Source organism: Armigeres subalbatus, chromosome 3, assembly GCF_024139115.2.
Source record: "Armigeres subalbatus isolate Guangzhou_Male chromosome 3, GZ_Asu_2, whole genome shotgun sequence".
In the NCBI taxonomy this organism is placed as follows: Eukaryota; Metazoa; Arthropoda; class Insecta; order Diptera; family Culicidae; genus Armigeres; species Armigeres subalbatus.
This window is the reverse complement of record NC_085141.1, coordinates 208,932,096-208,958,762: the sequence shown is the minus strand read 5'-3', so window position 1 is coordinate 208,958,762 and position 26,667 is coordinate 208,932,096. Positions and strand designations below refer to the sequence as shown.

Here is a 26,667-nt window from a genome sequence, read left to right as displayed (position 1 = left end):
TTGAAAGGAAGCTTCCGGGCCTCTTGAAAGGAGGCTTCCCGGCCTCTTGAAAGGAGGCTTCCGGGCCTCTTGAAAGGGGGCTACTTGGCCTCTTAATATGAGGCTTCTGGGCCTCTTGAAAGAGTGCTTCTGGGCCTCTTGAAAGAAGGCTTCGAAGCCTCTTGAAAGGAGGCTTCCGGGCCTCTTGAAAGGAGACTTCCGGGCCTCTTGAAAGGAGGCTTCCGGGCCTCTTGAAAGGAGGCTTCCGGGCCTCTTGAAAGGAGGCTTCCGGGCCTCTTGAAAGGAGGCTTCCGGGCCTCTTGAAAGGAGGCTTCCGGGCCTCTTGAAAGGAGGCTTCCAGGCCTCTTGAAAGGAGGCTTCCGGGCCTCTTGAAAGGAGGCTTCCAGGCCTCTTGAAAGGAGGCTTCCGGGCCTCTTGAAAGGAGGCTTCCGGGCCTCTTAAAGGAGGCTTTCGGGCCTCTTGAAAGGAGGCTTCCGGGCCTCTTGAAAGGAGGCTTCCGGGCCTCTTGAAAGGAGGCTTCCGGGCCTCTTGAAAGGAGGCTTCCGGGCCTCTTGAAAGGAGGCTTCCGGGCCTCTTGAAAGGAGGCTTCCGGGCCTCTTGAAAGGAGGCTTCCGGGCCTCTTGAAAGGAGGCTTCCGGGCCTCTTGAAAGGAGGCTTCCGGGCTTCTCGAAAGGAGTCGTCCAAGCCTCTTGAAAGGCGACCTTCGAGCAGCTTGGAAGAACGCTTCCGAGAAGCGTAGAAATATGCCCCTTGCAACGAAATAACCGAGCTTTTCGAAAAACTTCAAAACCCTTCAAACGAAGGCTTCCAAACCTTTAAACCTCGTCCGTTTGCGGATACCTTTGTCGGTGAATATCAAAGCGTTTCACGAAAGGCCGATCAACAACAGACCAGATGTTCACTCTACAATAAATCATTGATATATTTCGGGAATACAACTTGCGGTCGCATCATATGTTTGTAGATTTCAAGGCAGCGTACGACTCAGTGAAACGGAACGAACTGTGTCTCACAGCTTTCAGACATGGACAAAACTAAGGCTTGTTCGCGACAAAATCTGGACACACAACATTGAGAATAAAAAAAAAACGATATAGTCAATTTATTCGGCACAGTTTTCACTTCAAATGACTTCATTCCTTGTCGATGCTTCGATGATTGCACTAAAGTTGGTGGCATTTTATTTCCCGAGAAACAGTTTTTGTCGAAAGATTTATCCTCCTCTGTAGTACTTGTTTCACCTGCACATCCTTCTGGTGATTCCTAAATCCGTTCTTGTTCCACTACTTGGCATTCTCGTTGTTATCAAAGAAGCCGAAGAAGATTTCGATTCGGAAGACCTAGATTTTAATGGCGACTGCACACATTTGATATTTGAACCTGCTCTTCCTTCGACACCATTATCCATTATGTACTTCTAATACTTATTAATTTAATAATTTCTGATAGTACAGATGAACGTTCATCACACTACGAAATATTTCACTCGTTGATGAGGTATTTCAAAAGTTTCACGTGTTTCGGGGTGTCCAGATTTTGCGCGAACAAGCCTTAGGTATGCACTCATCGTTGATTCGTTCAGACGCCCTGTTTGGCCATGAACATGAACGTTAAAAGATGCAGACTATCGAATTCTCGAAGTGGTTGAGCGGAAAATACTGCGCTCAATACTTGGCAGCGTGAGGGAAGATGGTGAATGGCGCAGACGCATGAATCACGAGTTGTACCAAGTGTACATATATGCAGACATTATTGGTAGGCTGATAAAATACAGCAGATTACAGTGGGCTGGACATATAGTGCGTATGCTGGAAGAGAGACCATCAACATTCATGTTTAGCAGAGAACCTGGAAGAAGACTTCGATTCTGAGGTTTTCCAAGGACCAAAGTTTCTAACAGTAAAGTTACGCAAAGAGGATCTGCTTACACTAATTCTTCCCAAATTAGGCGCATTTATTATCCCGTAACCATTTATGATATGCCACCAGCCGAGCTGGTTTAGTACTTTGTATGGGACACATTGAAATCAGCAGAAATGGGGGCACTATTACCCTTACCAAACAAACCCCCGTTTCACCCGGAACATTTTGATGATCTAATTCGTGATATATTGGTTTTTTATATGACATTTATCAAAAGTAAAACCATCTTGGCAAAACTCTAACGATTGAACTCTTGAAATACAGTACAAAGCGAACCTTTCGTCAGGGAAATCCATTTTCACTATGCAAAGCAAAATTTTCAATCTTTGAACATTTACAACTTCGAGCTGGAAATCTTGCTAATTTCCATATCTCCGTCATGGAAAACCTCAAGCGTCGTCTTTCTAGACATTTCCAAAGCTATTCAACAGGTATTGCGGCAACTCACCGACTGGGGTATCTTTGTAAGACCCATCTCTTTCGTACGGGATTTCCTTAGCCTCGAATCTTCATGGTGCTCATTGGCCACATCGCATTATAGACGTTTGGAGAGGACGCTGGCGTTCTCCAGGATTTAGTAACAGTATTGATGCTGCTCCTCGTGGCTTCGAACGACGTGTTTCAAGTGATATTTGTTTGGTACTTATTGGGAATACTCCAAGTAGAACGAATATCCGTCTACAGGTGGTACATAGATAAATCTCCGTAGTCCAGTCTTGCGATAACTAGCCCGAGCCTCTTCCCAGTGACTAATCTGCACTGCGTCAAAGGTAAGCCGAGGTAGCAGGAAACGATAAAACTGTACTACCGTAACTCAGACGATGTGATAATTTGATGGCATTGCGAGCCTTGACTCTTGACCTGCTGAGAATGCGCTTTATCGGATAGGTCACTTTACATGAGAGACGTATAGGAGGGTGTTTCTCGACCAGGAGAAAATACCTTGATAACAAGAGTTGGTATCGACACATTAGTACAGGGTCAGGACATTGAACAGCTACATCACTTCAACAGTCATTATTACGTATCACATGAAACTGTACTTGACGACCCTTCGTCGCTTTGATCACAATATGTGTTACTTTTATAATCAAGTATTATCAGAAAAATAAATTTTGGTAGCCTTCTTCCGAGCTGGAAAATTATCTGTCTGATTTACGTTTGATCAGAAGCTTTGTACACATTACAGATGAAATATAACTGAATACCGGAAGTACCCAAAAACAGTATGGTGTTAATAGCAAGGTACTGTATTGCCTTGGTGAAGCTCGTCAAGAGGCACCTGAAAGAAATATTCGACAAGATGCGAAAGGTTAATGATCTTCCGGTGAGGCATAACAAGAACAATTAAAGACGTTGCTGAAGAAAGCCGTAGACGGAAGGTTGGAAGAATGTCGTCGAACCGTCATTTTAATTACAGGGATTGAGTTTTCCAACGGGACTCGTCGCAGGCTCACGAAGCGAAGAAATTCAACTCTGAATTGCAGAACCACGAACTTTGCTGTCTGGAGTATGTTGGAAACCGCAGTCTACTTCAAAAAATATGAACATGTGCTTGTCCATGTCCGAGCCTGCGGGCCTCGTACGATGCGTTCCTCGAGTGGTTAAACTCTAGTGCGAACAAGTTGAGCTTGACTAGTGAATTTTAAAAAAGTTTCAAAAAGACTGAATGAATGTGTGGAATATTATGATTGATGAATGGGAAGTAGGAGGTGAGACGTCTCACTTTTCACTCCTCGTTTTTTCACTGTGAAAAGTGCGGAAGTAAGACGTCTCACTTCTCACTTCCTACAGTGGAAAGTGAGAAGTGTGATGTGAGGAGAAATGAGAAAATACAAATGAAGAATGAGAAGAAAGAAGTGAGGCATCATATTTGCCAAATCTTATTAATTACTTCATACTTCTCACTCCTCATTTCTCACTTCTAATTGTTCCTCACTTGTCACTTGTCTTGACGTAACTACATTCACTTCGACCAAACGACATTTTCGGTTAAACGGCCAAACGACCTATTCGGCCACATTACATTTTCGGCCGTATTTCCATTTCGGCCAAGAGACTTTCAGCCAAACGACTTTTGGTCAGTTGGATTTCAGGCTGATAGTTTGTTCATCCAAATGGCATATTTGACCAAACAACTTTCGGATGAGATGATTGCTCCAGCTCAGGTTCCGGCCTATTCAGATAAGTTACGTTTGGCGCACGCAAACTAATGTTCGCTTCATCAAAAGTAAAGCCCGCTGTCCACTGCTCGTCATAATAACAAATATTTGTCAAGTTTATCCAGATATCTATCAGATTGATTAGAAATCGACAAGGATATCAGGCTGACTTTTGACTTTTTTCATTATGACAAATAGTGCAATGATAGCTTTAATAGACTTCTGTTTTTTTTGGCTCATAACGATAACCTCAAAATTGTAGAGGAATAAAAGTTCCCCCGAACACACGCAACGCTATAATCGCAACACGATTCTATCGCTTGGCGACTGCGATTCTGTCGCCGTTGGTATGGAAGCGTAAATGGAACATTGCCTGTGGCGACCCAACGATATAACCGCGGCGATGAAATCGCTTAGGTCCGGGGGAGCCTTAAAAATGTATATGAAAATTTACTCATTTGCACCCCAGCTTCGTGGAGTTTCCCCGCCAACGTGTATTTGTTTTCCTTTTATCGGTCACTCACACATTCGGATGTGAGAATCTCCATTATACAATCTTCCAATCATGCGGAGTCTTACACCGGAGTTTTTGTTTTGTTTTTGACGTTGGACAACTTCTCACCCATAGGTACTAAGTGCCAAATCAGAATCTAAAATTAGAGGCTGCCAAGAAAATATGCAAGATTTTTAACGTTAATAGAGCCTTTTCTTTTCATGGATTTTTGAGATTTTTATATCAATCCGCCCGGAAACTCTCCACCAATTTCCCAATTTCGTTGACAGTTTTAATTATTTACGATAAACTATTAATAATATCTAATCTTGCCAAACTCAGTTAAAATTTCAGAACCAACCAATCTCAATTTTTCTATCGCAGCAATGGCGATGGCAGCAGAAGGCGATGGTGGGTGCTGCGAAAATTTTTCGAAAAACGAAAAATTCGAAAAACGAAATGCGACGAATGCATTTTTGACACCATTCCTATTTGGAGACACTCTTGAAGTCTCTACACACTCTTGAGGGATAGTTTCCAACATCTCTGCTGTTTACCTTTTTGTACCTTTACCTACCCACTGTGCACTGCGATCCTGTAATAGAAGCAGGCTAACGCATGCAGCTGGAAGCGTTGCCACCGGGCCTACTTCGATAACATGAATTACCAGCTGGCTTGCGTCGTTTGATTTCGTTTTTTTTTACATTTTTTCTAGAATTTGGGATGCATCTAAACTCTAGGTGTGTTTCATTTTTTTTACATATCGGCATGTTTCTTACTCAAATGTGATTCATTTGTTCTGTTTTTCGCTGCCAAAAAACCGCGATGGATGATGACGATGCGCGAAGGGAACAGTTTTTTTTTCTCACGCTTCATTCGTTTTTTTTTCTACAGTAGTTTGAAATATCTCAGTCGATGTACGTTTGTGAGCAAATGTCCAGGTTCGTACCGAATCTCACCTCTGTACACGTGCCGGGTGGTGGCTGAACGCGTGTCTCGTCCCGTGTCTGCGACTCTTTTGCTGCTTGGTATGTTGTTGTATATGATTTTCAAATTTATTAACTTAGATAAATTCTCTTAACTAGTACATGCGACAGCTTAGCTGAGCGTAGATAACCAAAACGAGTAACATAACAAATGACCTATGCTGCAGTAAAATATGGATATTCCTCTGCTTAACCATTGATATACTGTCTGAAAGTAAAGGGACAAAGAGCAATACACGGAGGGAGAAAAAGAGAAAAAAGAGTATAAAAGTGTAGTTTAGTAGTGATGGCAACACATTCATTTCGGGAAGCAAAATGTGCACATAAATTTGTGCACCCGGAGCATCGGAGCATCAAGCAAGTCCAAATCGCACTATCTCGCAGAACCCAATCCCGTCGTAGATGAACCGTTTATGGAACCACAATGAAGGAGGAAGCGAGCGTGCACAGAAGTTGTCAGTGTTCTGAATTCTCCCGGGTGGTCACGTTTCAGGAAAAGTTCGATACATAGTCAGGTTATTGTCGATACATTGTCGATTGGTCGCTCCAAGTATCACAGAAGCATGACTTGATAAAAGTCACAGTTGCACAATTCTCTTGCTAATATGAAATGGCGGAGAGCGCGGTCGCCTTGTACCGCATTTGGCCAAACCGCTATCGAATTGAACCATGTACACGTCATTTATTTTAGCTCTACTCAAACGATGGACGTCTGATTTGCTGGCAAACTATTGCGTACAAGAAATAACAAATTGCTACCGTTTTGACACGGAGGAGGAAGTGATAACTTCGGTGGTTTGTGCTTTTATTATTGACAAAATGTTCAGCGTTCAATTTGGACATCAGCGTCGTTAGTTACCGTAGTTCAAATGCCATTTTCAGACTCTTTTGGTATTTTATACATATTCAGTCGTATTAGGCAATTAAATCCGACGCTATCCTCAAAATACATGGTCAAGCTTTATTAGAAAATTATTTTGAATCAGCAGATAAAAGTTAAAATAAATATATCGTTATTTTTTTATTAATAGTTTTACTTCAAATAATATACCAACTTACATCCAGTCTTCCCTCACTTGACCTTTTTCGGAGCAAGTTTTTTCTTCTTTATAGCCAGGATATCCGCTGTCAAACTTTGATTGAACAAAGGTATAAGGTCAAACCAGCAAGACAATCCTAAGTTCGAAGAAAATCAACTATAAATGGTTGGGTTTTTTCCCTCAGATAGCTTTTGCAGTCTTTCCCGACTCACCTCTCAATAAAACAGACGGCCTCCAAAAAATGAACTAGTTTGAAGTTCGCTGACTACTCGTTTTCTTTTTCTTCTTCTATGGCTCTACATTCCAACTGGAACTTGACCTGCTTTTCAACTTGTTATGAATGGGAGTTCATTTTTAAATGTAACTTGTTTTTGTAAATTTTGCATCCACACGCTGAAATGGATCGGTATTAGGGTGTCCCAAAAAAATCGATGTTCGAAAAGTCATGGTGCTCAACCCTGAAATGAAAGATATACCTGTCTGGATAATTTTTGTAGAACAAACCGAATTTCTAAAAAATCGTTTAGAGGTCGCGCCAGATCGATTTTTGAAAAATGAGCTTTTTTTAGGTTCAAAATCAAATATTGGGTCCTTTCACAATTTTTTTTCAGAGTCACCCATTCGTTTTATATTTTTTTATTTTTCCGTGGATCTTTGCCCATATTCTCCATAAATTAGTTTTTGGTATTATACGTGTTTACAGTCTGCAGAACTGTTTAAATATCGAAATAAGCATATTTTTTTGACTAACTTTCGAAGTTATTTCATCCTCAAACAAAAAATATTTTTTTCTCGTTCAGAAAAACTTACATACTAAAAAGAGCTATTTATAGGGAGTATTTTCATAAAATAAGATCCAAGAAATGTTGTTCTGGGGCTGAGATATTGCAGTTTTAGTAAATAGTCAAAAAGTGTCCAAATTCGGTTCTTTTTCTTTGCATGTTATAATTTCATCAAGTTGCACAAATAATTTAATTTAAATTAACAACAATTCAAAAGCAAATAAATGGGAATATTTTCCAGGTAACATAGCTTTTATTTCCGATGGAGTTGGTTACCTGAATTACAGGATTTGGTCGGAGTATATGGATGGAGCCAGTTATAAAATGATATCACATCCAACAGTTAATATATAGCAATAAACAACTAATCAGGTTTACTATGATCTCTTTATTAGTTTTGATTTAATCATAGGATGCTTTTCACGGTATACAAAAAACAAAGCAGGCTCAGCACGTATGTAAACATTCAGTTTGAATGTAAACATGTGTACTATCTTCGCACAAGCTGAACTGAGACGATGCTCTACGGTCTCAGCATGCTTACTTTTGTACTCTAACATGTGGCGTTAAAATATGCGTCACTCTTGACGTGTCACTTTTCTTACGAGCCTACCTTGTTGTCTGTATACCTGTTTTTGATATGTCATATGAGTTTCAAACAATTTTTTTCGTCGTATCAGTTCGACAGCTTTTCAGTTCACTTGAGATATTGGAAAAGTAAAAACGGAATAAACGTAAAGTAAAAACGGAAAAATTACACTTCAAGTGAGACGCATATTTTAACGCCACATGTTAGAGTACAAAAGTAAGCATGCTGAGACCGTAGAGCATCGTCTCAGTTCAGCTTGTGCGAAGATAGTACACATGTTTACATTCAAACTGAATGTTTACATACGTGCTGAGCCTGCTTTGTTTTTTGTATACCGTGAAAAGCATCCTATGATTAAATCAAAACTAATAAAGAGATCTTCGTTGACAGCCGCTCGACAACGGACCAGATCTTTACTGTACGGCAAATCCTTCAAAAATGCCGTGAATACCAGGTCCCAACGCACCATCTGTTCGTTGATTTCAAGGCGGCATACGACAGTATAGACCGCGTAGAGCTATGTAAAATTATGGACGAGAACAGCTTCCCTGGGAAGCTTACCAGACTGATCAAAGCAACGGTGGATGGTGTGCAAAACTGTGTGAAGATTTCGGGCGAACACTCCAGTTCGTTCGAATCGCGCCGGGGACTAAGACAAGGTGACGGACTTTCGTGTCTGTTGTTCAACATTGCGCTAGAAGGTGTCATGCGGAGAGCCGGGTGTAACAGCCGGGGTACGATTTTCAACAGATCCAGTCAATTTATTTGCTTCGCGGATGACATGGACATTGTCGGCCGAACATTTGCAAAGGTGGCAGAACTGTACACCCGCCTGAAACGTGAAGCAACAAAAGTTGGACTGGTGGTGAATGCGTCAAAGACAAAGTACATGCTTGTGGGCGGAACCGAGCGCGACAGGGCCCGCCTGGGAAGCAGTGTTACGATAGACGGGGATACCTTCGAGGTGGTCGAGGAATTCGTCTACCTCGGATCCTTGCTAACGGCTGACAACAACGTTAGTCGTGAAATACGAAGGCGCATCATCTGTGGAAGTCGGGCCTACTACGGGCTCCAGAAGAAACTGCGGTCGAAAAAGATTCGCCACCGCACCAAATGTGTCATGTACAAGACGTTAATAAGACCGGTAGTCCTCTACGGACATGAAACATGGACAATGCTCGAGGAGGACTTGCAAGCACTCGGAGTATTCGAGAGACGGGTGCTTAGGACCATCTTTGGCGGTGTGCAAGAAGACGGTGTGTGGCGGCGAAGAATGAACCATGAGCTCGCCCAACTCTACGGCGAACCCAGTATCCAGAAGGTAGCTAAAGCCGGAAGGGTACGATGGGCAGGACATGTTGCAAGAATGCTGGACAGCAACCCTGCAAAGATGGTGTTCGCTTCCGATCCGGCAGGTACGAGACGGCGTGGAGCGCAGCGAGCGAGATGGGCAGACCAGGTGCAGAACGACTTGGCGAGCGTGGGGCGTATCCGAGGATGGAGAGATGCGGCCTCGAACCGTGTATTGTGGCGTCAAATTGTTGATTCAGTGTTATCTGTTTAGATGTTAACTAAATAAATGAAATGAATAATAAAGAGATCATAGTAAACCTGATTAGTTGTTTATTGCTATATATTAACTGTTGGATGTGATATCATTTTATAACTGGCTCCATCCATATACTCCGACCAAATCCTGTAATTCAGGTAACCCACTCCATCGGAAATAAAAGCTATGTTACCTGGAAAATATTCCCATTAATTTGCTTTTGAATTGTTTTTAATTTAAATTAAATTATTGGTGCAACTTGATTAAATTATAACATGTAAAGAAAAAGTACCGAATTTGTACACTTTTTGACTATTTACTAAAACTGCAATATCTCAGCCCCAGAACAACATTTCTTGGATCTTATTTTATGAAAATACTCTCTATAAATAGCTCTTCGTAGCATGTAAGTTTTTCTGAACGAGAAAAAAATATTTTTTGTTTGAGGATGAACCTTAACTTCGAAAATTAGTCAAAAAAATGTGCTTTTTTCGATTTTTAAACAGTTCTGCAGATTGTAAACACGTATAATACCAAAAACTAATTCATGGAGAATATGAGCAAAGATCCACAGAAAAATAAAAAAATATAAAACGAATGGGTGATCCTGAAAAAAAATTGTGAAAGGACCCAATATTTGATTTTGGACCTAAAAAAAGCTCCTTTTTCAAAAATCGATCTGGCGCGACCTCTAAACGATTTTTTAGAAATTCAGTTTGTTCTACAAAAATTATCCAGACAGGTATATCTTTCATTTCAGGGTTGAGCACCATGACTTTTCGAACATCGATTTTTTTGAGACACCCTAATCGGTATTCTTGTTCATATTGGTAAAAACATCGAAAAAGCTTAAGGAGTGCATTTTGGATTTTTCTCCCCTACATCGTTCGTCACTAGCCAAATGAAGAAAGGTTACCAAGTTGATGTTATCTACACCGACATGTCTGTAGCTTTCGACAAAATGAACCACGATATTGCACTCGCTAAATTTAAAAAAAAACTAGGTTCAAGATCCATTTTACTCAACTGGCTTCGATTTTATTTTACCGATCGCAACATGGCTGTCAAAATCGGGAATCATGTTTCGTCGCCGTTGACAGTTAGCTCAGACGTCCCACAAAGTAGCCATCATGGACCGTTTTGCCTTTCTCGTATTTATTTGTACTTCATATGAACGATGTTAATTTTATTCTAATTAATCGTGCGCTGACGACTTAAAACATTTCATGTCATAAGACAACCGAGTGATGCTACGTTTTTACAGCGGCAACTCGAGATTTTTGCAGTATGGTGTCAGCTTAATCGGAGATTATTCATCAGAATCGAAGCGTCTTTGTTTTTTGAAAATAGAAGTTCAATTTAAGGGAAACAAATAAAACAGACATGTCTTTTGTCGACTGGCTGCAGAAAATGATGATATCATCATTGTCATCATGGGGTCTATTTTGTTTTAACGTTTCTACATATAGTAAATGGTAGTAAACTGTAGTAAAGGCTAAGTTCGAATGTAGCATTTGCCATAAGTACGATTTTTTAATTCATATCAAGCATGTAGTTTTCTCTGTGGACTTTATTTTTGAGTAGATGTTACAAGCAGGGTTGTAAATATTCGGCAGCACTGGATGAAGGTGATGTTTTTTTTATATCATTTTTTTATTTTCTTCCTGCTTTGAAATCAACCTCACATTCCCGGAGAGGCAGAAAAGTAAACAACAGAACTCACATCACTCACAGCGCCGCGAAGATGAAATTTACCACAGCAAAATGTACACATTCACCCAGCAAATTGAAAAAATTCACCACGCGTTTAAATGGGCCACTCATGGAACGTACACACGGTCAAGCAGTTCGACCAACATTGACTCCACCTCTCGTTTATTCAAACATCCATAAAGTTTTATCAACAGCGGCACGAACAATCAATTTATTCGACCAACAATATCACACACGAACGACCGATGCGCCAACTTGAGCACCAACCATCAAAAATATATGGAGTTTGTGCAACTTCACTACAAATGCTCAAACGTGTTCGGCGAACCTTGACTCCACCCCGACAACTCAAACCAAAATCAAACCATTTTAATTTTTTCCAACCGAGCCGCCAACTGTCAAATGGTTGTTCGAACAACTTCACACACGTTCAAACAAAGCAGCAACTTAAGCGTTTTCTTGGGGGCGGAGTCAATGTTCGTCAAACTGCTTGACTGGTGTGTACGTTGCATCACAGTCATACGGTATGGCGCGAACTGAGCAGCTTGTCAGAGCGCCTTGTGAGTGGCTGAATGCGAAACTGAATGGTCGGTGGTGGAACTGATTTTTCGGCTGCACCCAGTCGCACTCACCACGGCGGCGATGAAGGCGACAGCAGATTTTACTGAGATCCATGTTTTTCACTGCATGATCCATGTTTTGATCCATGTTTTTGACTGTGAAATATTTCCACCCTGGTTACAAGCGTTAAGTTTTGCTACTTTTTATTAATCAAATTTGCTCTCCGATTCTTCAATTGGCGAGATTCCTATAATTGGATATGAGAGCCGATACGAAATGTTGGAAAAGTCTGTTTTATTAGATATTTGCTTCAAGGCCATATTGATTGTTCTGATTTGCTAGAAAATATTGAAGTAAACACACGCAATCGTAGTCTTCGCTCGCAATCATTTTTGTATATTCGTGCTTCTAGAACTAACTACGGTATCGATGAGTCCATCAAAAGCATGTGTCGCGTGTTTAATAGGTGTTACGATGTGTTTGATTTTCATGTTCCTCGTATAAATAAATAATAAGAAAGGATTCAAGAGTATTGTGTGTTAGATATGGTGCATTCTTTTTTTTTTTTTTTGTATACCGTATTGTATGTCATATGGATACGTATGTTACACCTGTCAACAGTGAAAAATTAATAAACTGGCACGAATTCTAAACCATTTGTGTTTTGTTTCGCGTTTGCTGTAGAGTGATTCAAATGTTGACTTTTTTGACCCCCGATGCTTAAACGATTGCATTAGCTATTTTAATATTCCTTCTAAATTTTAACCTAATTTGGATCCGATTTGAGTGAGCACGCGTTGTTTGAACCCGGGTGGACGATAGTAGCTCATTAACAATAAAAACCCTGAATAATCCGGTTATCGGTTTTGGTGGCTCTTCCGTGAAAAAAATACTGAAAAATATGAGTGATTGTTTTTTAGCATGTTTTGCGCATAAAAAATAGTATTTTGACCATAAATTGTGGTCCCATAGTTCAATCTGGCTAATTTTCAATAGCAAACAATGGGACAGGATTCTCAGTCGAATGGAACTTGTTGCGAGTAATTCAGCCAATGCTAAGTTCCAAAAAGTGTGTCTACAAAATTTTGTGCACATACACAAATACACACACATACATACATACATACACACAAACAGACATCAGACATTGACACAAACAGACACAAACAGACATTGGGGGCAGCAGGGACTTTGTCCAAGGGCTTGACGACCCCTCCCCATGGCCACTGCGAGTTAGACCGGGACCATCGTCCCTAACCCCTAATCCCAAGGCGTCAAGCGACCCGTGCCGAGGGGATGCATGGCCAGGGGGTGAAATAATAAGCTAGGCCTTTAACGGAGCCTGTGGGGTACCTGGGCACCCCTCCACAGTAATTGTCCCTTACCGCGTCATGCTGGGCTCTGGCGTGTTGAACCTCTATTCCCGAGCAACTCGTCCGACCAACATGGAAAACCAAGTCAATTCTTCAATTAGTGGTAGTAGTGTAGGCGACAACTCCTTCGCAAGAGGTGGGTTGTTCAGGGCTCCGCCTAGGAGGCCAGAGGCAATAGTCGGCAGCTCAGTGCGCAGCGCCAGCATGGGTCACTCAACCTTCCTCTCGGCTAGAAAAACGCCGGTAGGGGTTATTGACGGCTCATGGCTTGTGGAGGCGATGAACCGCAAACGCGATGGGCTTTCGGCCTTCGAGGTGGCGACGGAACAGCTGGACGCCATCATCGACTTTGCGTCATCGAAGCATAATATCAGCAAGGACCTCAAGAGGAGCTTGCAGAAACTTCGAAAGTCGATGTTGGACGCCAAGCTGGAGAGGGCGGTCGGGACGGCCAAGTGTAAACCCGTGAAATCGGCGGAGTCGAGGTCTACCCAGACTGAGGCCCAAGGATTCGCGGACTCGGGCAAGGTCGAATCGACCGAAGGCGTGCCAGCGAAGACGGTGGTGCCAAAGTCTACCCAGACTGAGGCTCAAGTATTTGCGGGTACGTCGGGGGTGACTGCTCCAACGGAGCAGACACAAAAAGCGGGGGAGACAGTCTCCAGGGGATGAGCTCCCTGGGAGCCGCTCCAAAACGCGGAGGGTTACTACCCCGAACAAGGGTAGTGGGGCTGGGAAGCTGAACCCCGGTCAGGTACCTCCAAAACCGGGGGAGGAAGGACCTGGAAAGGTCCGTCCACTCAGGAAAGACGGTGGTAAGGGGTTACGGCAGGCTGAAAGTTCTCAGCCGCACCAGACCAGGGAAATAGAGGGGGATGACGCCTCCTGGACCCTGGTCAAGAACAAGAGGAAACCGAAGACGTCAAGGGCCGAAAAGAAGGCCCAGGCGAATGAGGGTAGCAAGAAGTCTAGGGTAGGCGCCAATCGCTCCAGGGGCGATGCCCTAGTCATCACGGCGGACGAGGCTAAGTACTCGGATGTTTTGAAGGCGATGAGGAGTGACGTCAAGCTCGTTGAACTCGGCGCCGACGTACGTCGAATAAGACGTACCCGGATGGGCGAGATGATACTCGAGCTGAAGCGGGGCGTCTCGCAAAAGGGCGCCGCCTACAAGAAGTTGGCGGAGGAGGTCCTAGGCAAGATGGTCAACTCACGACGGAGCTGAATCTAAGGGTTAAAGACCTGGACGAGATCACCGAAGTCGAAGAGCTCGTCACGGCACTGCGGCGACAGTGTGAAGTGGAGACGCCCACCGCAGCCGTTCGGCTACGGATAGGTCCGGCAGGGACGCAGGTAGCATTGGTTCGGCTATCTGCAGCGGACGCCTCCAAGGTAGTCAAGTTAGGGAGCGTCAAAGTGGGATGGTCGGTATGCCCTGTGCGCATATACGAGCAACCCGAAGTTTGCTTCAAGTGCCTGGAACCGGGGCACAAGCAATGGGACTGCAGAGGCCCTGACAGAAGCAATCTCTGCCGACGCTGCGGATTGGAGGGACATAAGGCACAATGCTGCACGAACCCTCCCAATTGTTTGATTTGTTCCAGCAAAGCTGTGAAAAGCAGGCACCCCATGGGGGATTCGATGTGCCCGGCGTTTAAGCGTGCTGCAAAATCAAAGTGCAGGTAACGCAGCTGGCTTGCTCGGCCTCGCCCGAGTGTTTGGTGTGCGCAGGTTTAGAGGAAACGGCGGAACACGTGTTGTTCGTGTGCTCACGTTTTCGCGCAATGCGTGACCACATGCTTGCCACATGTGGTCTGGACACTACCCCGGACAACCTAGTTTGGAGGATGTGTAAAGGATGTGTTGGCTGGAACGCCGTTTTATCGGCTATCGCCCAAATCGTCTCGGAGCTACACAGAAGGTGGCGCGTGGACTCAAGGATGGCTAGTTCAGGCGCAAATAAGAGGTGGTCCAAGGGATCGGAGTCGGCTTCATGGGTCATACCGGTGGTCATGCTTTGTGGTTGAACTCGATCCTTTTATCGAACAAGTGGCCGCGCGAAGAACAACATGGTATCGTCGCTTTCGCGGCGTCGATCAACCGGGCGGGTTCCGAGCCCGAGGACGGAAAGGGGTCCTCGTCAAGGCTGGGGCAGGCGTAGGCCTCGCGTCGGCAAGTCCCTTTGTGTGCTGGCGAATAGGCCCTATCGCAGAAAGGTCAAATTGGGGTGCACGCGGCATCATCATTCTTGATACTTGTCGTTCAGAGGGAAGCAGGCGCGAAGTCGACCCTTCCCACCTTCCGAGGACATAGGGCATGGTAAGGCCACCTGGAAAGCCGGCAACGCGCTGGCACGATACCATGGTATTCTTCTAAAAAAGCGAGTTACGATGTTCAGTGCTGCAAGGACACGCAGCTAACCTCGAGGGTGCGTTGTGCACTGGCCCCCCTTTGAAGCATTACTTTCTGGTTGTACCGAAGGGATTATGGGCTTGGCGGCAATGGAAACGGTTTAGCGGGTCGGGGATGTAGTCCTGCCTCCCTCGGTGATCCCTAACCCCGCACTTCCTGGTCAACCCAGGATGTCTGTTGAGCAGATTCCCCCTCCATTGTTTAGGAAGAAAAAAAAACACAAACAGACATCACCTCAATTCGTCGAGCTGAGTCGATTGGTATATAACACTATGGGTCTCCAAGCCTTCTATCAAAAGTTTGGTTTTGGAGTGATCATAGAGCCTTTACGTATACTTAGTATACGAGAAAGGCAAAACGTGATATTTAAAAGGTCTTGCCATTAACAAGAAGTTATCAATATCTTGAGCTATTAGTTTGTTCTTGTTAATAGCAAAACCTGATATTCTTATGATATTTTGGTGCAAATGTTTGTTATTTTCGCTTGTTATTTTTACTCTTATTTCAAACAAGTTCATATCATGTTCTGCTATCAATACCACGGCTTCTACCCGGGAAGTTTATATGAAAATTACCATGAAAACAGTAACTTTGATACAAAACCGTTCCCCAACGCTTCCCATCAAGTTCTAAATAGTTCATGGGCTAGCCCACGGAACGGTATTTCACATAAGGGTCGATTGTCACAGTAATTTCCATCTTCTTCTTTTTCTTATTGGCATTACATCCCCACACTGGGATAGAGCCGCCTCGCAGCTTAGTGTTCATTAAGCACTTCCACAGTTATTAAGTGCGAGGTTTCTAAGCCAAGTTACCATTTTTGCATTCGTATATACTGAGGCTAACACGATGATACTTTTATGCCCAAGGAAGTCGAGACAATTTCCAATCCGAAAATTGCCTAGACTGGCACCGGGAATCGAACCCAGCCACCCTCAGCATGGTCTTGCTTTGTAGCCGCGCGTCTTACCGCACGGCTAAGGAGGGCCCCACCACAGTAATTTCCATACAAACTTTAAATGTGCAGGCGGGATTTATGGGTGAACGCTCTACCACAGACCAGGTGTTCGCCATACGTCAGGTATTGCAGAAATGCCGCGAATACAACGTGCCCACACATCATCTATTTATCGACTTCAAAGCCGCATATGATACAATCGATCGGGACCAGCTATGGCAGCTAATGCACGAAAACGGATTTCCGGATAAACTGATACGGTTGATCAAGGCGACGATGGATCGGGTGATGTGCGTAGTTCGAGTTTCAGGGGCATTCTCGAGTCCCTTCGAAACGCATAGAGGGTTACGGCAAGGTGATGGTCTTTCGTGTCTGCTATTCAACATCGCTTTGGATTGAATAATACGAAGGACAGGGATTGACACGAGTGGTACGATTTTCACGAAGTCCGTCCAGTTATTTGGTTTCGCCGACGACATTGATATCATGGCACGTAACTTTGAGAGGATGGAGGAAGCCTACATCAGACTGAAAAGCGAAGCTAAACAGATTGGACTAGTCATCAATACGTCGAAGACGAAGTACATGATAGGAAGAGGCTCAAGAGAGGTCAATGTAAGCCACCCACCACGAGTTTCTATCGGTGGTGACGAAATCGAGGTGGTAGAAGAATTTGTGTACTTGGGCTCACTGGTGACTGCCGAAAATGATACCAGCAGAGAAATTCGGAGACGCATAGTGGCTGGAAATAGTACGTACATTGGACTCCGCAAAACGCTTGGATCGAATAGAGTTCGCCGCCGTTCCAAACTGACAATCTACAAAACGCTCATTAGACCGGTAGTCCTCTACGGACACGAGACCTGGACGATGCTCGTGGAGGATCAACGTGCACTTGGAGTTTTCGAAAGGAAAGTGTTGCGTACCATGTATGGTGGGGTGCAGATGGCGGACGGTACGTGGGGGAGGCGAATTAACCACAAGTTGCATCAGCTGCTGGGAGAACCATCCATCGTTCGCACCCCGAAAATCGGACGACTGCGGTGGGCCGGGTACGTAGCCAGAATGTCGGACAGTAATCCGGTGAAAATGGTTCTCGACAACGATCCGACGGGAACAAGAAGGCGAGGTGCGCAGCGGGCAAGGTGGATCGATCAGGTGCACAGGCCACTCCGGCCTTAGTCTGATAATAAATAATTAAATTAAATGTGCACAATCAAATTACATTCAAATTTGTTAAAAATTTAGGAGGATTATTAAAATGCCAAATGCAAACGTTTGTGCATCGGGGGTCAAAAAAGTCAAAATTTGAATTAGCGAGTGAGGTTACCCGAGTAGACGAAAATAGCTCAATAATATCAAATGTTGATAACATAGCAAAATGAGATATGGACATGATTGATATGAGAGATAAAAGATCAGACGATACTTTTTGCACTAAAATATCATTAGAAGATCAAGTTTTGCTATTTGTAATAAGTGATCAATATCATGTGCCATTAGTTTGTTCTTATCCATAGCATATCTTGATATTTAAATGTTCTTTTCCTGTTCTTTTATCTCTTATATCAATCAAGTCCATATCATGTTTTGTTATTCTGTTCATGGCTTCTGCACGGGTAGCGGTGCAGGTTGTTATGCTTTTCCTTTTGCTGATTGATGTCAACGCAATGCATTTTTGCTGCTTCATTGATGCTAGAATACAACGGGAAGGTTTGCACAACCTAGCCCCACTTCCGTTGCAATCAGCCTTTGCTTAGAGCGACGATGAAGCTCGGTGTTTGACATCTAGTTATAAGGTTATACATAAATTATGTACCGCAGGCATCTGTCGATGACCTCCAGCAGCCTTTATGCAGCACAGATTTCACTATTGAATTGAAAATTTGTTTTACGGTGTATTTACTTATCTGTCGGTTTCTACAGATATTTGATAAATTCGTAAAGGCGACTTTTTCCTTCCTGATCAGCGCATCTATGTCGATCTTTTAACCACCGTCAGGCGCTATTTGGCTATAAAAATATTGGCAGCTTTCAATATTCTGCTCTCATTCCTCAGCTAATGTGAAGCTAAAAGGAGTCGCCGTGTTCACTTCTACGATTTGGGTTTGTTGAAGCTGATGACTAGCTACTCTGCATAATAGAGCGCTGTTAAGCTATCAGATCCATTCCAGCCCGCGTTTTAGTTCACGATCAATCGCACCTATCAAATTTAATTGTTTATTTACTCAGACTAAAGCTTCAGTGACCTTCACAGTACCGTCGTTGGGTGGGAAAATGCTTCAAATGGGGGTGAGAATGGGTCACTGTTTCAACTACCTGGAACGCTTGTAGAATAGATTGAATGTATCTGAACGATTTTGTTGTCCGACCTCCAGACTGTCGCTGAGAGCGATGACCCATTCCCTAGACCCATTGTCACCCCGATCTCAGCTCGATTCAAGACTGCACGTCGCCAATAACGCAGTCTACGAAGGATCTGCAAATTGTCTTCCTCCTGATCGATCCACCTTGCTCGCTGCGCACCTCGCCTTCTTGTGACCGTCGGATCGTCCAATGAGCGTTTTATAGATAGTCACCTTGATACGGCGACGAACTCTATTCGATCAGATCGTCCAATCGTCAGGAGTCCAAAGTATGTACGCTTTTTGGCCACGATGCGTCTCTGTTATTCTCTGCAGGTGTCGTTTTCACAATCACCAGTGAGCCCAAGTGCACTTATTCTTCAACCACTCCGATTTGGTCACCACACAGATGCAAACTCCTGGTGGATGGTTTACTTTGTCTTCTCTTGGGCCTCTTCCTAACATGTACTTCTTCTTCGACGTGCTGATGACTAGTCCGATACGCTTAGCTTCCCATTTCAGTCTGATATAGGCTTCCTCCATCGCTGTCGTCACTGAAACCGAAACCAAACAGGAACTTCGTGAAAATCGCACCACACGTGTCAATCCTTGCCCATCGTATCGGAAGACCATTACATTGACGTGTCCTGCTCCCGGATCGTTACCATACCGTTATCTGTAACAACGGCGTCCAGATGCTCTTTGTTGTGCCACTGCTACACCTCTGCCGTTGTGCTATAGATCACCGGGATCGTCCCTTACATGAACAGTAGAGTGATTCAAATTTTGACTCCCCCCCCCCGATGCTTAAACGATTACATTTGCCTTTTATTAACTCACCCAAATTTTTAGCTAATGTGGATGTAAATTGAGTGAGCACACGCGGTTTGTAAGAAAATTACTATGAAAACAGTAACTTTCATGGAAAACCGTTCCCCAACGCTTCCCTTTAAGCTCTAAAAATATATGAGTATATCGGCAACATAAGAAATTTTACAAGGAAAGAGGCCGTCTTTGTTGCGAAACGATTTGATGCTCGCAATAAAAGTTATTGAGGAAATACTGAATCGTGGGAAATTTAATTTAACACGTAAAAGAATAACATCAATATCAATAATGAACGTTTTTGTTTTCTTCATAACTTTGCTTCCAAACGAGAAATCGCTTCGCAACAACAACTGCCTTTCAGCTTGAGAAGTATTCTGTGTAGGCAATGTGTTGATTATATTTAAATAGTTCATGGGCCACCACACGGAACGGCCTTCCACATAAGGGTCAGTTTTCACAGTAATTTCCATACAAACTTCAAATGACGTGTGCACAGTCAAATTACATCCAAAATTGCTCAAAATTTAGGGGGATTATTGAAATGGCAAATGCAATCGCTTAAGCATCGGGGGCCAAAAAAGTCAAAATTTGAATCACTCTGAACAGTTCAACTTCTCGTAGAACTTTCGTATGCTATAAGTGCGGTACAGCTGCTTCGTCTCTTAACGGTCTCAATCTTTCACGTGCCTCGATAATCCACGTGCGATGTTGCAGCAATCTCGCCCATGCTTAATTATTACTCTCCACTAATCATGGCAATGAATCATGTCGATTACAATGAATCAGTGGTGTTAGAATACATCTCTGTCTTGAGAAGGTTATCCTCTATTGACAGACGTACTATTTCCGATCCACCTGAAAAAGCCTGTGGCCAAGGGATATAAGCAAATAACTACTACCAGGTTCAGATAGACGATCGCTCTTTAGACTGTAACAACCTCCTTTGACGTCCGTACGCCTGCGGAGTGGACGTCCTTACGTCTCCCTCACTAGCTCTCTTTGCTCTCAATTTCTCAGGGTCGGCACGACACCTGTTTGGGGGAACACACGACACATAAATCTTGCAGAAGCGGACTCGACAAGAAAGTCAACGGACTGGCATGCTATCTAGGGCTGAGTGGTTAATATAAAAGATTTTTTTTTTAAACATTTTACTTTGTTTATTGTAGGTTTATTTTGTTAGGGTTAGTTTTGGGGAGGATTAGAATTCGGTGCGGCCGTTTACTGAAGTTGGGTACCTGATGGTGTATTCATGCGACTAAGGAGATGCGCTGATGACATACCATGTGTGGCGTTCCACGGGTTTATACGCCCGGAACGATGGAATGGGTTCGATCGACGGGTTCGTTGGCCCGTTCCTCGAAGTGGGGTTTGGACTCCAAGATTTTCGTTGGACTTGTTTGGCGTCCGACGGGTTCGCTGGCCCGTTTCCCGGAGCGGGAGGGGGGGGCGGTTGTGACAACTTATACGTAGCTTGGAGGACGGGTTCGTAGGCCCGTTTCTCGAAGAAAAGGTTGAACACGCAGATGAAAGGTGACTTGCTTGGCGTCCTACGTTCGGCCCGTTTCTCTAAGGAAAGGTTGGACACTCAGTCGTATGGTGGCTTGATTGGCGTCCGACGGGTTCGCTGGCCCGTTTCCCGGAGCGGATGTTGGACTCGCAGACTTGGTATAGGCTTGGTTGTCGTCCGACGGGTTTGCAAGCACGTTTCACCACGGAGCTGAGGTTGGATATCGAGAACTTACACGTTTACAACCGCTCGCGTCAACTCTCTGACACTGACTCCTCGATCAAACCTTTTTTCCGTCTTTCTTCGCTGCCCCTTTCGTTCAGTTCTCGGGTTGTCGCTTTTTCGCTCCAAAAAATGTGGGTTGCCCGATTTTATTTCGCCGGTTGTGGAAAATGTCCAGGGGTGTGTTTTTTTTTGGATGGGATGGGTTTTTTGTTTGGATTGAATCAGTATGGTTGACTATATTGTTACCTCATTCGGTAAAAAGACGTAAGACCGGTCTCCCCAAACCGTCGTCTGCGCTAAAAGTAAGAAGACGACGAAAGATTCGGTTTCCGGTAACATGCATTCCGTCCAAGATACAACATCCGTCCAGCCTAGAGTATGTCCTCTTAAAACGCCTTTGACCAGGAGAAACCTTGTCTCCTTGGACATTTTGATGACGTTGGGGCTCCTCCGGAAATATTCTAGCCTTAATGTGTAATTTTCTCTATCGCCGGTTCTTTCGAGTATTAATCGACAATTCAGTGTCCAGTACGTATCAGGAAGGGACTGGCGTCCCACAGGTGTTCATTCCGGCAGTAAACCTGTTCTTCGTCACCAGGAATGAAGTTTTTCGTGAGCTCCCCAAGAACATCTTCATCTTCGTCTACGTGAATGCTATTCTGTTTACAATTGTCGGAAACAATTCGGCCTCATTGGTGAGGCTTACAACGTCACCAAGGAAAAGTGCCCACTTTTGTAAAGGACGTCACCGCCTTTCGAGTCACATCCTGAACTAAACGACCAGCCGGAAGCTTATAAAGTTTCTTGGGGTCTCCGTTGACAGAGGGTTAGCTTTCTTCACCATTTTAGAGCGGCTAAAGCTAGCAGCAGCTATAAGAACATTGTTTATTAAAATTTACTCCGGTGAACAGCAAAGCCCACGTTCCCTTCATCAAATTAGTCGTGCGCAGCATTTATGTTATCAATATGGTATCTGTGGGATATCAAAAAAATCTAGGGATAGCATCTGAAAAAATCAAACATTCACCTCCCCCATCCTAATCCTTCTTGCAGTAGCCCAATGTTTGGTCACAGCGTTGAATACCGTCGAGAGCCCAATAATGTAATGGTCGGATTCATTGATTTTCGAATTAATTTCCTCTTTCTTGGTTATGGGTTGTATGGATTACCATCCTTCAGTGGATATACACTCTAACTTTCACTTACTCAGAGACTGAGTAAAATTGTATTGCTATCTCTTTTTTCTCATGGAAATTTTACTCAGTTTCCGTCAGAAGCGGGACTACTCATAGCTATGAGTTGATTAATAATATTGCAGAATATTGCAGAAAATCTCCCATACGAATTGAAGCGTCCGAAGTTTGAGTATGTCCGAATTTTGATTATCCACGGTATTGGATGCTTTACATAAAAATAATATAAGAAATCATGAACTAAATTCATGAAATTACGAAATAAGTTCATGGTGTGTTTTCATACCATGAAAATGTTCCGGATTCCTGAAATCATTAACTATGTTCCCATTTCTGGGAACAGATTTTTACCCACGTATACAACAAATGCAAATCAAAATTTGTTGAAACTCACGTTCAATTTATAATACGTAATAAATTCAAATATACAACCCCTACCTCCGTTCCAAGTACTGAATCAGCGTATAATCCAATAATTTTGAGGTGATATGCCATTTTACGCATATTTACACAATTAACTTGAATAACGTGAACTTGGTAATAAAAAAATAATCCCTCGATAATGAGACCGCATCGTGCTTTCGTGCTGTGCGGTTCTTTCTCTCTTTGCGGAAGGAAGTTTTTAATACTACCCGAAGCTATTTTAATTTCAACGGTGCTTCTTAGCGCTATTTGTACCCACTGATCCCGTTACGATCTTTGCAAGGACCCGTGCCTTCGTTTTACGTTGGACCCGTTTGCGGAAGTAAAATTCCGACAAGCGGTGGTAATCCTGCAGGGACACCGTTCTGGGAAAAAACCTCTTAGAAGGTCACGTCTCCACGCTCAGCAATGAGTATTAACAAAAACAAGAGGAAGAGGGAGTCTCTGAATTCTCCACTTCCTTCAAAGAAACAAGGTTTCAAGACCGTCCTGCCCAAGCGCGAAAAAAAATAGAAGGAAGCTGGAGAATTCAGATATTCTTTCTAACTCTAATATCGGAAATAATTCTTCTCCAATCGAACTGAGCAATCAGTTCGATTTGATTAATGATGAAATTGAGCAAATCGAATCTACCTCTAGCCCAGGTGATTCGATTCATGCGAAAAAGCAAAGGATTCCGCGAATCGGGGTGTCTGTTGCCGAGTTTTCTGGCTTCCGGAATGAGATTTTGAGTAACCTTCAGGGGATCAAGGTTTCATTTCAGATTGCTAGGAAGGGTGACTGCCGCGTTTTGCCGGGATCCTTTGACGATCGCAAACGTCTTCTTCACTATTTAACTGAAAAGCGCCATAAATTCTTCACATACGACGACAAAACTGAGCGATTGTTCAAAGTCGTCTTGAAAGGTCTCCCCAGTGATGACAAATCACTGGATGAGATTAAATGTGAATTTTCTCTATTATTTGGATTTTCACCAGTCCAAGTAATTAAGATATAAAAGAAATCCCATTCTGGAACTTCCCAGAGGGCATTTCTCAAGAATTTTATTTAGTTCATTTTAACAAAAGTGAACTAAATAATATGAAAAGTTTGGAAAAGGCCTGTATTATGTCTCATGTCCGTGTTACATGGGAACATTTCCGCAGGCCTGGGGAAACTTCCAAAACCCTACCCAGTGCCGTAAGTGCCAAAAGTGGGGTCATGGAACCAAACATTGTCACATGGATGCTAAATGCATGATTTGTGGTGGAACCTCTCACGCCAAGGACGCATGTCCTGTGAGAGAAGATTCCAATAAATTTAAGTGCGCAAACTGTGGGGGCAATCATAAATCCAATTTCTGGGAATGCCCTTCACGCAAAAAAGTTTTGAATTCCCGCGCAAAATTGATGACGGGAAATTCCAATCGGATCCCAGATTCGACGGGTAGAAATTTTTCAAACGCTCAAATTTCGAAACCGGTTACCGGTCGAGCAATTCGTACCCACCACAATTCACAAACAAATTTTGCCGCTCGTCAACGGGTAGCAAGCACTTCAGTAAATTCCAATTTTTCCAATGTACCTACGTATGCAAACATCGCTGCTGGTAGACAAAATTTCTCTTTTCAAAATGAGGTTTATACCCATGTCCCAACGGAAAATAACGGTCATGTTGCCGATTCAGGTAGCATGACTGCTTCCGATTTTGATTTTTTAACTGAACAATTGCATCACATGATTGATGCAATGTTCAAAGCAAATACCATTCCTGAAGCTGTTCAGGTTGGTATAAAGTACACACACAAAATTGTTATCGGACTCCGTTTCAATGGATCCAAATAATTGTGTGAAAGTTCTAAATTGGAATGCCCGCTCTCTAAAGGGTAAGGAAGATGAATTATTCAACTTCCTTTCAGTTCGTAATGTGCATATTGCCATTATAACTGAAACGTATTTAAAACCAGGACTCTCCATTAAAAGAGATCCAAACTATTTTATCTACAGAAATGATCGTCTTGACAGCGCCTGTGGTGGGGTCGCCATTGTCATTAATAGACGTATCAAACATAAATTATTTTCTTCGTTTGAAACCAAAGTTTTGAAACCTTGGGAGTTTCTGTTGAAACAAATTTTGGACAATTTTCCTTCATTGCAGCCTACTTGCCTTTTCAATGCAATGGGCAGCAAAAGAATTTGTTGAAAGCTGATCTTCAAATTCTGACTCGCAACAAATCAAAATTCTTCGTAATTGGTGACTTCAATGCCAAACACCGTTCATGGAATAATGCTCAAAGCAATTCCAATGGTAAAATTTTATTTGAAGATTGTTCTGCGGGATATTATACTATTCAATATCCCAATGGACCAACTTGTTTTTCTTCCAGTCGAAATCCTTCTACAATTGATTTAGTTTTAACGGATTCAAGTCAGCTGTGTGGCCAATTGGTAACTCATGCTGACTTTGACTCTGATCACCTTCCTGTGACATTTGAAATCTCACAAGAAGCCATTTATAATCCAATCAGCTCTACTTTTAATTATCATAGAGCTGATTGGGATTTATATAAAACGTATATCGATAGGAATTTTGATGTTGATATTCCTCTCGATACCAAAAGTGATATTGATAATGCTCTCGTATCTTTGACAAATTTAATTGTCGAAGCCAGAGGCATTGCAATTCCTAAATGTGAAATTAAATTCAACTCCATTATTATTGACGACGATCTTCAGCTACTGATCCGTCTTAAAAATGTGAGAAGAAGGCAATACCAAAGAACTCGCGATCCCGCGTTGAAAGTTATTTGGCGAGATTTGCAAAACGAAATTAAAAAACGTTTCGCTATTCTGAGAAATACCAACTTTGAGAATAATGTCTCGAAGTTGGATCCCAGTTCGAAACCCTTTTGGAAATTAACAAAAATTCTTAAAAACCTCAAAAGCCAATTCCAGCGCTTAAAGAGGGAAATAAAATTTTATTAACAAATGGCGAAAAGGCTCAAAACTTGCTCAGCAGTTCGAGAGTGCCCATAATTTTAGTCTAGGTCTCACTAGTCCAATTGAGGATCAGGTTACACGGAGCTTCGAAGACATTCTCAATCAAGAGAATGTTTTTGACCCTTCGTTGGGAACCAATTTGGATGAAGTGAGATCTATCACTAGAAAATTTGAAAATATGAAAGCCCCGGGTGACGATGGTATTTTTTACATACTTATCAAAAAAAAAAACTTCCTGAGAGCTCTTTATCCTTTTGGTTAATTTATTTAACAAATGTTTTCAATTGGCATACTTTCCAGATAAATGGAAAAACGCCAAAGTTGTTCCAATTTTGAAGCCGGGCAAAAATCCAACTGTGACTTCTAGTTATCGCTTAATCAGTTTGCTTTCTTCAATAAGCAAACTGTTTGAAAAGATTATTTTAAATAGAATGATGGTTCATATTAATGACAATTCTATTTTTGCTGATGAGCAATTTGGTTTCCGCCATGGGCACTCAACCACTCATCAGTTATTAAGAGTTACGAACTTAATTCGGCTCAACAAATCTGAAGGATATTCGACTGGAGTTGCTCTTCTTGATATAGAGAAAGCATTTGACAGTGTTTGGCATGAAGGTTTGA

General features: G+C 42.9%; 1 protein-coding gene across 4 annotated transcripts in view; it reads right to left on the bottom strand.

Annotated features, from left to right (window-relative positions):
* Nucleotides 1–4,359: 4,359 nt before the first annotated feature.
* LOC134227861 (zwei Ig domain protein zig-8-like) overlaps nucleotides 4,360–26,667 on the bottom strand; it is a 706,001-nt gene continuing 683,693 nt past the window's right edge. For 3 of the 4 annotated variants that reach the window (XM_062709547.1, XM_062709548.1, XM_062709549.1), the window contains one exon: nucleotides 4,360–5,772. In XM_062709547.1, coding sequence (XP_062565531.1) covers nucleotides 5,660–5,772 — 113 coding nt within the window. In that variant the 3' untranslated portion in view covers nucleotides 4,360–5,659. The remainder of the gene's footprint in view (nucleotides 5,773–26,667) is intronic. The other variant, XM_062709550.1, reaches the window with a different exon arrangement.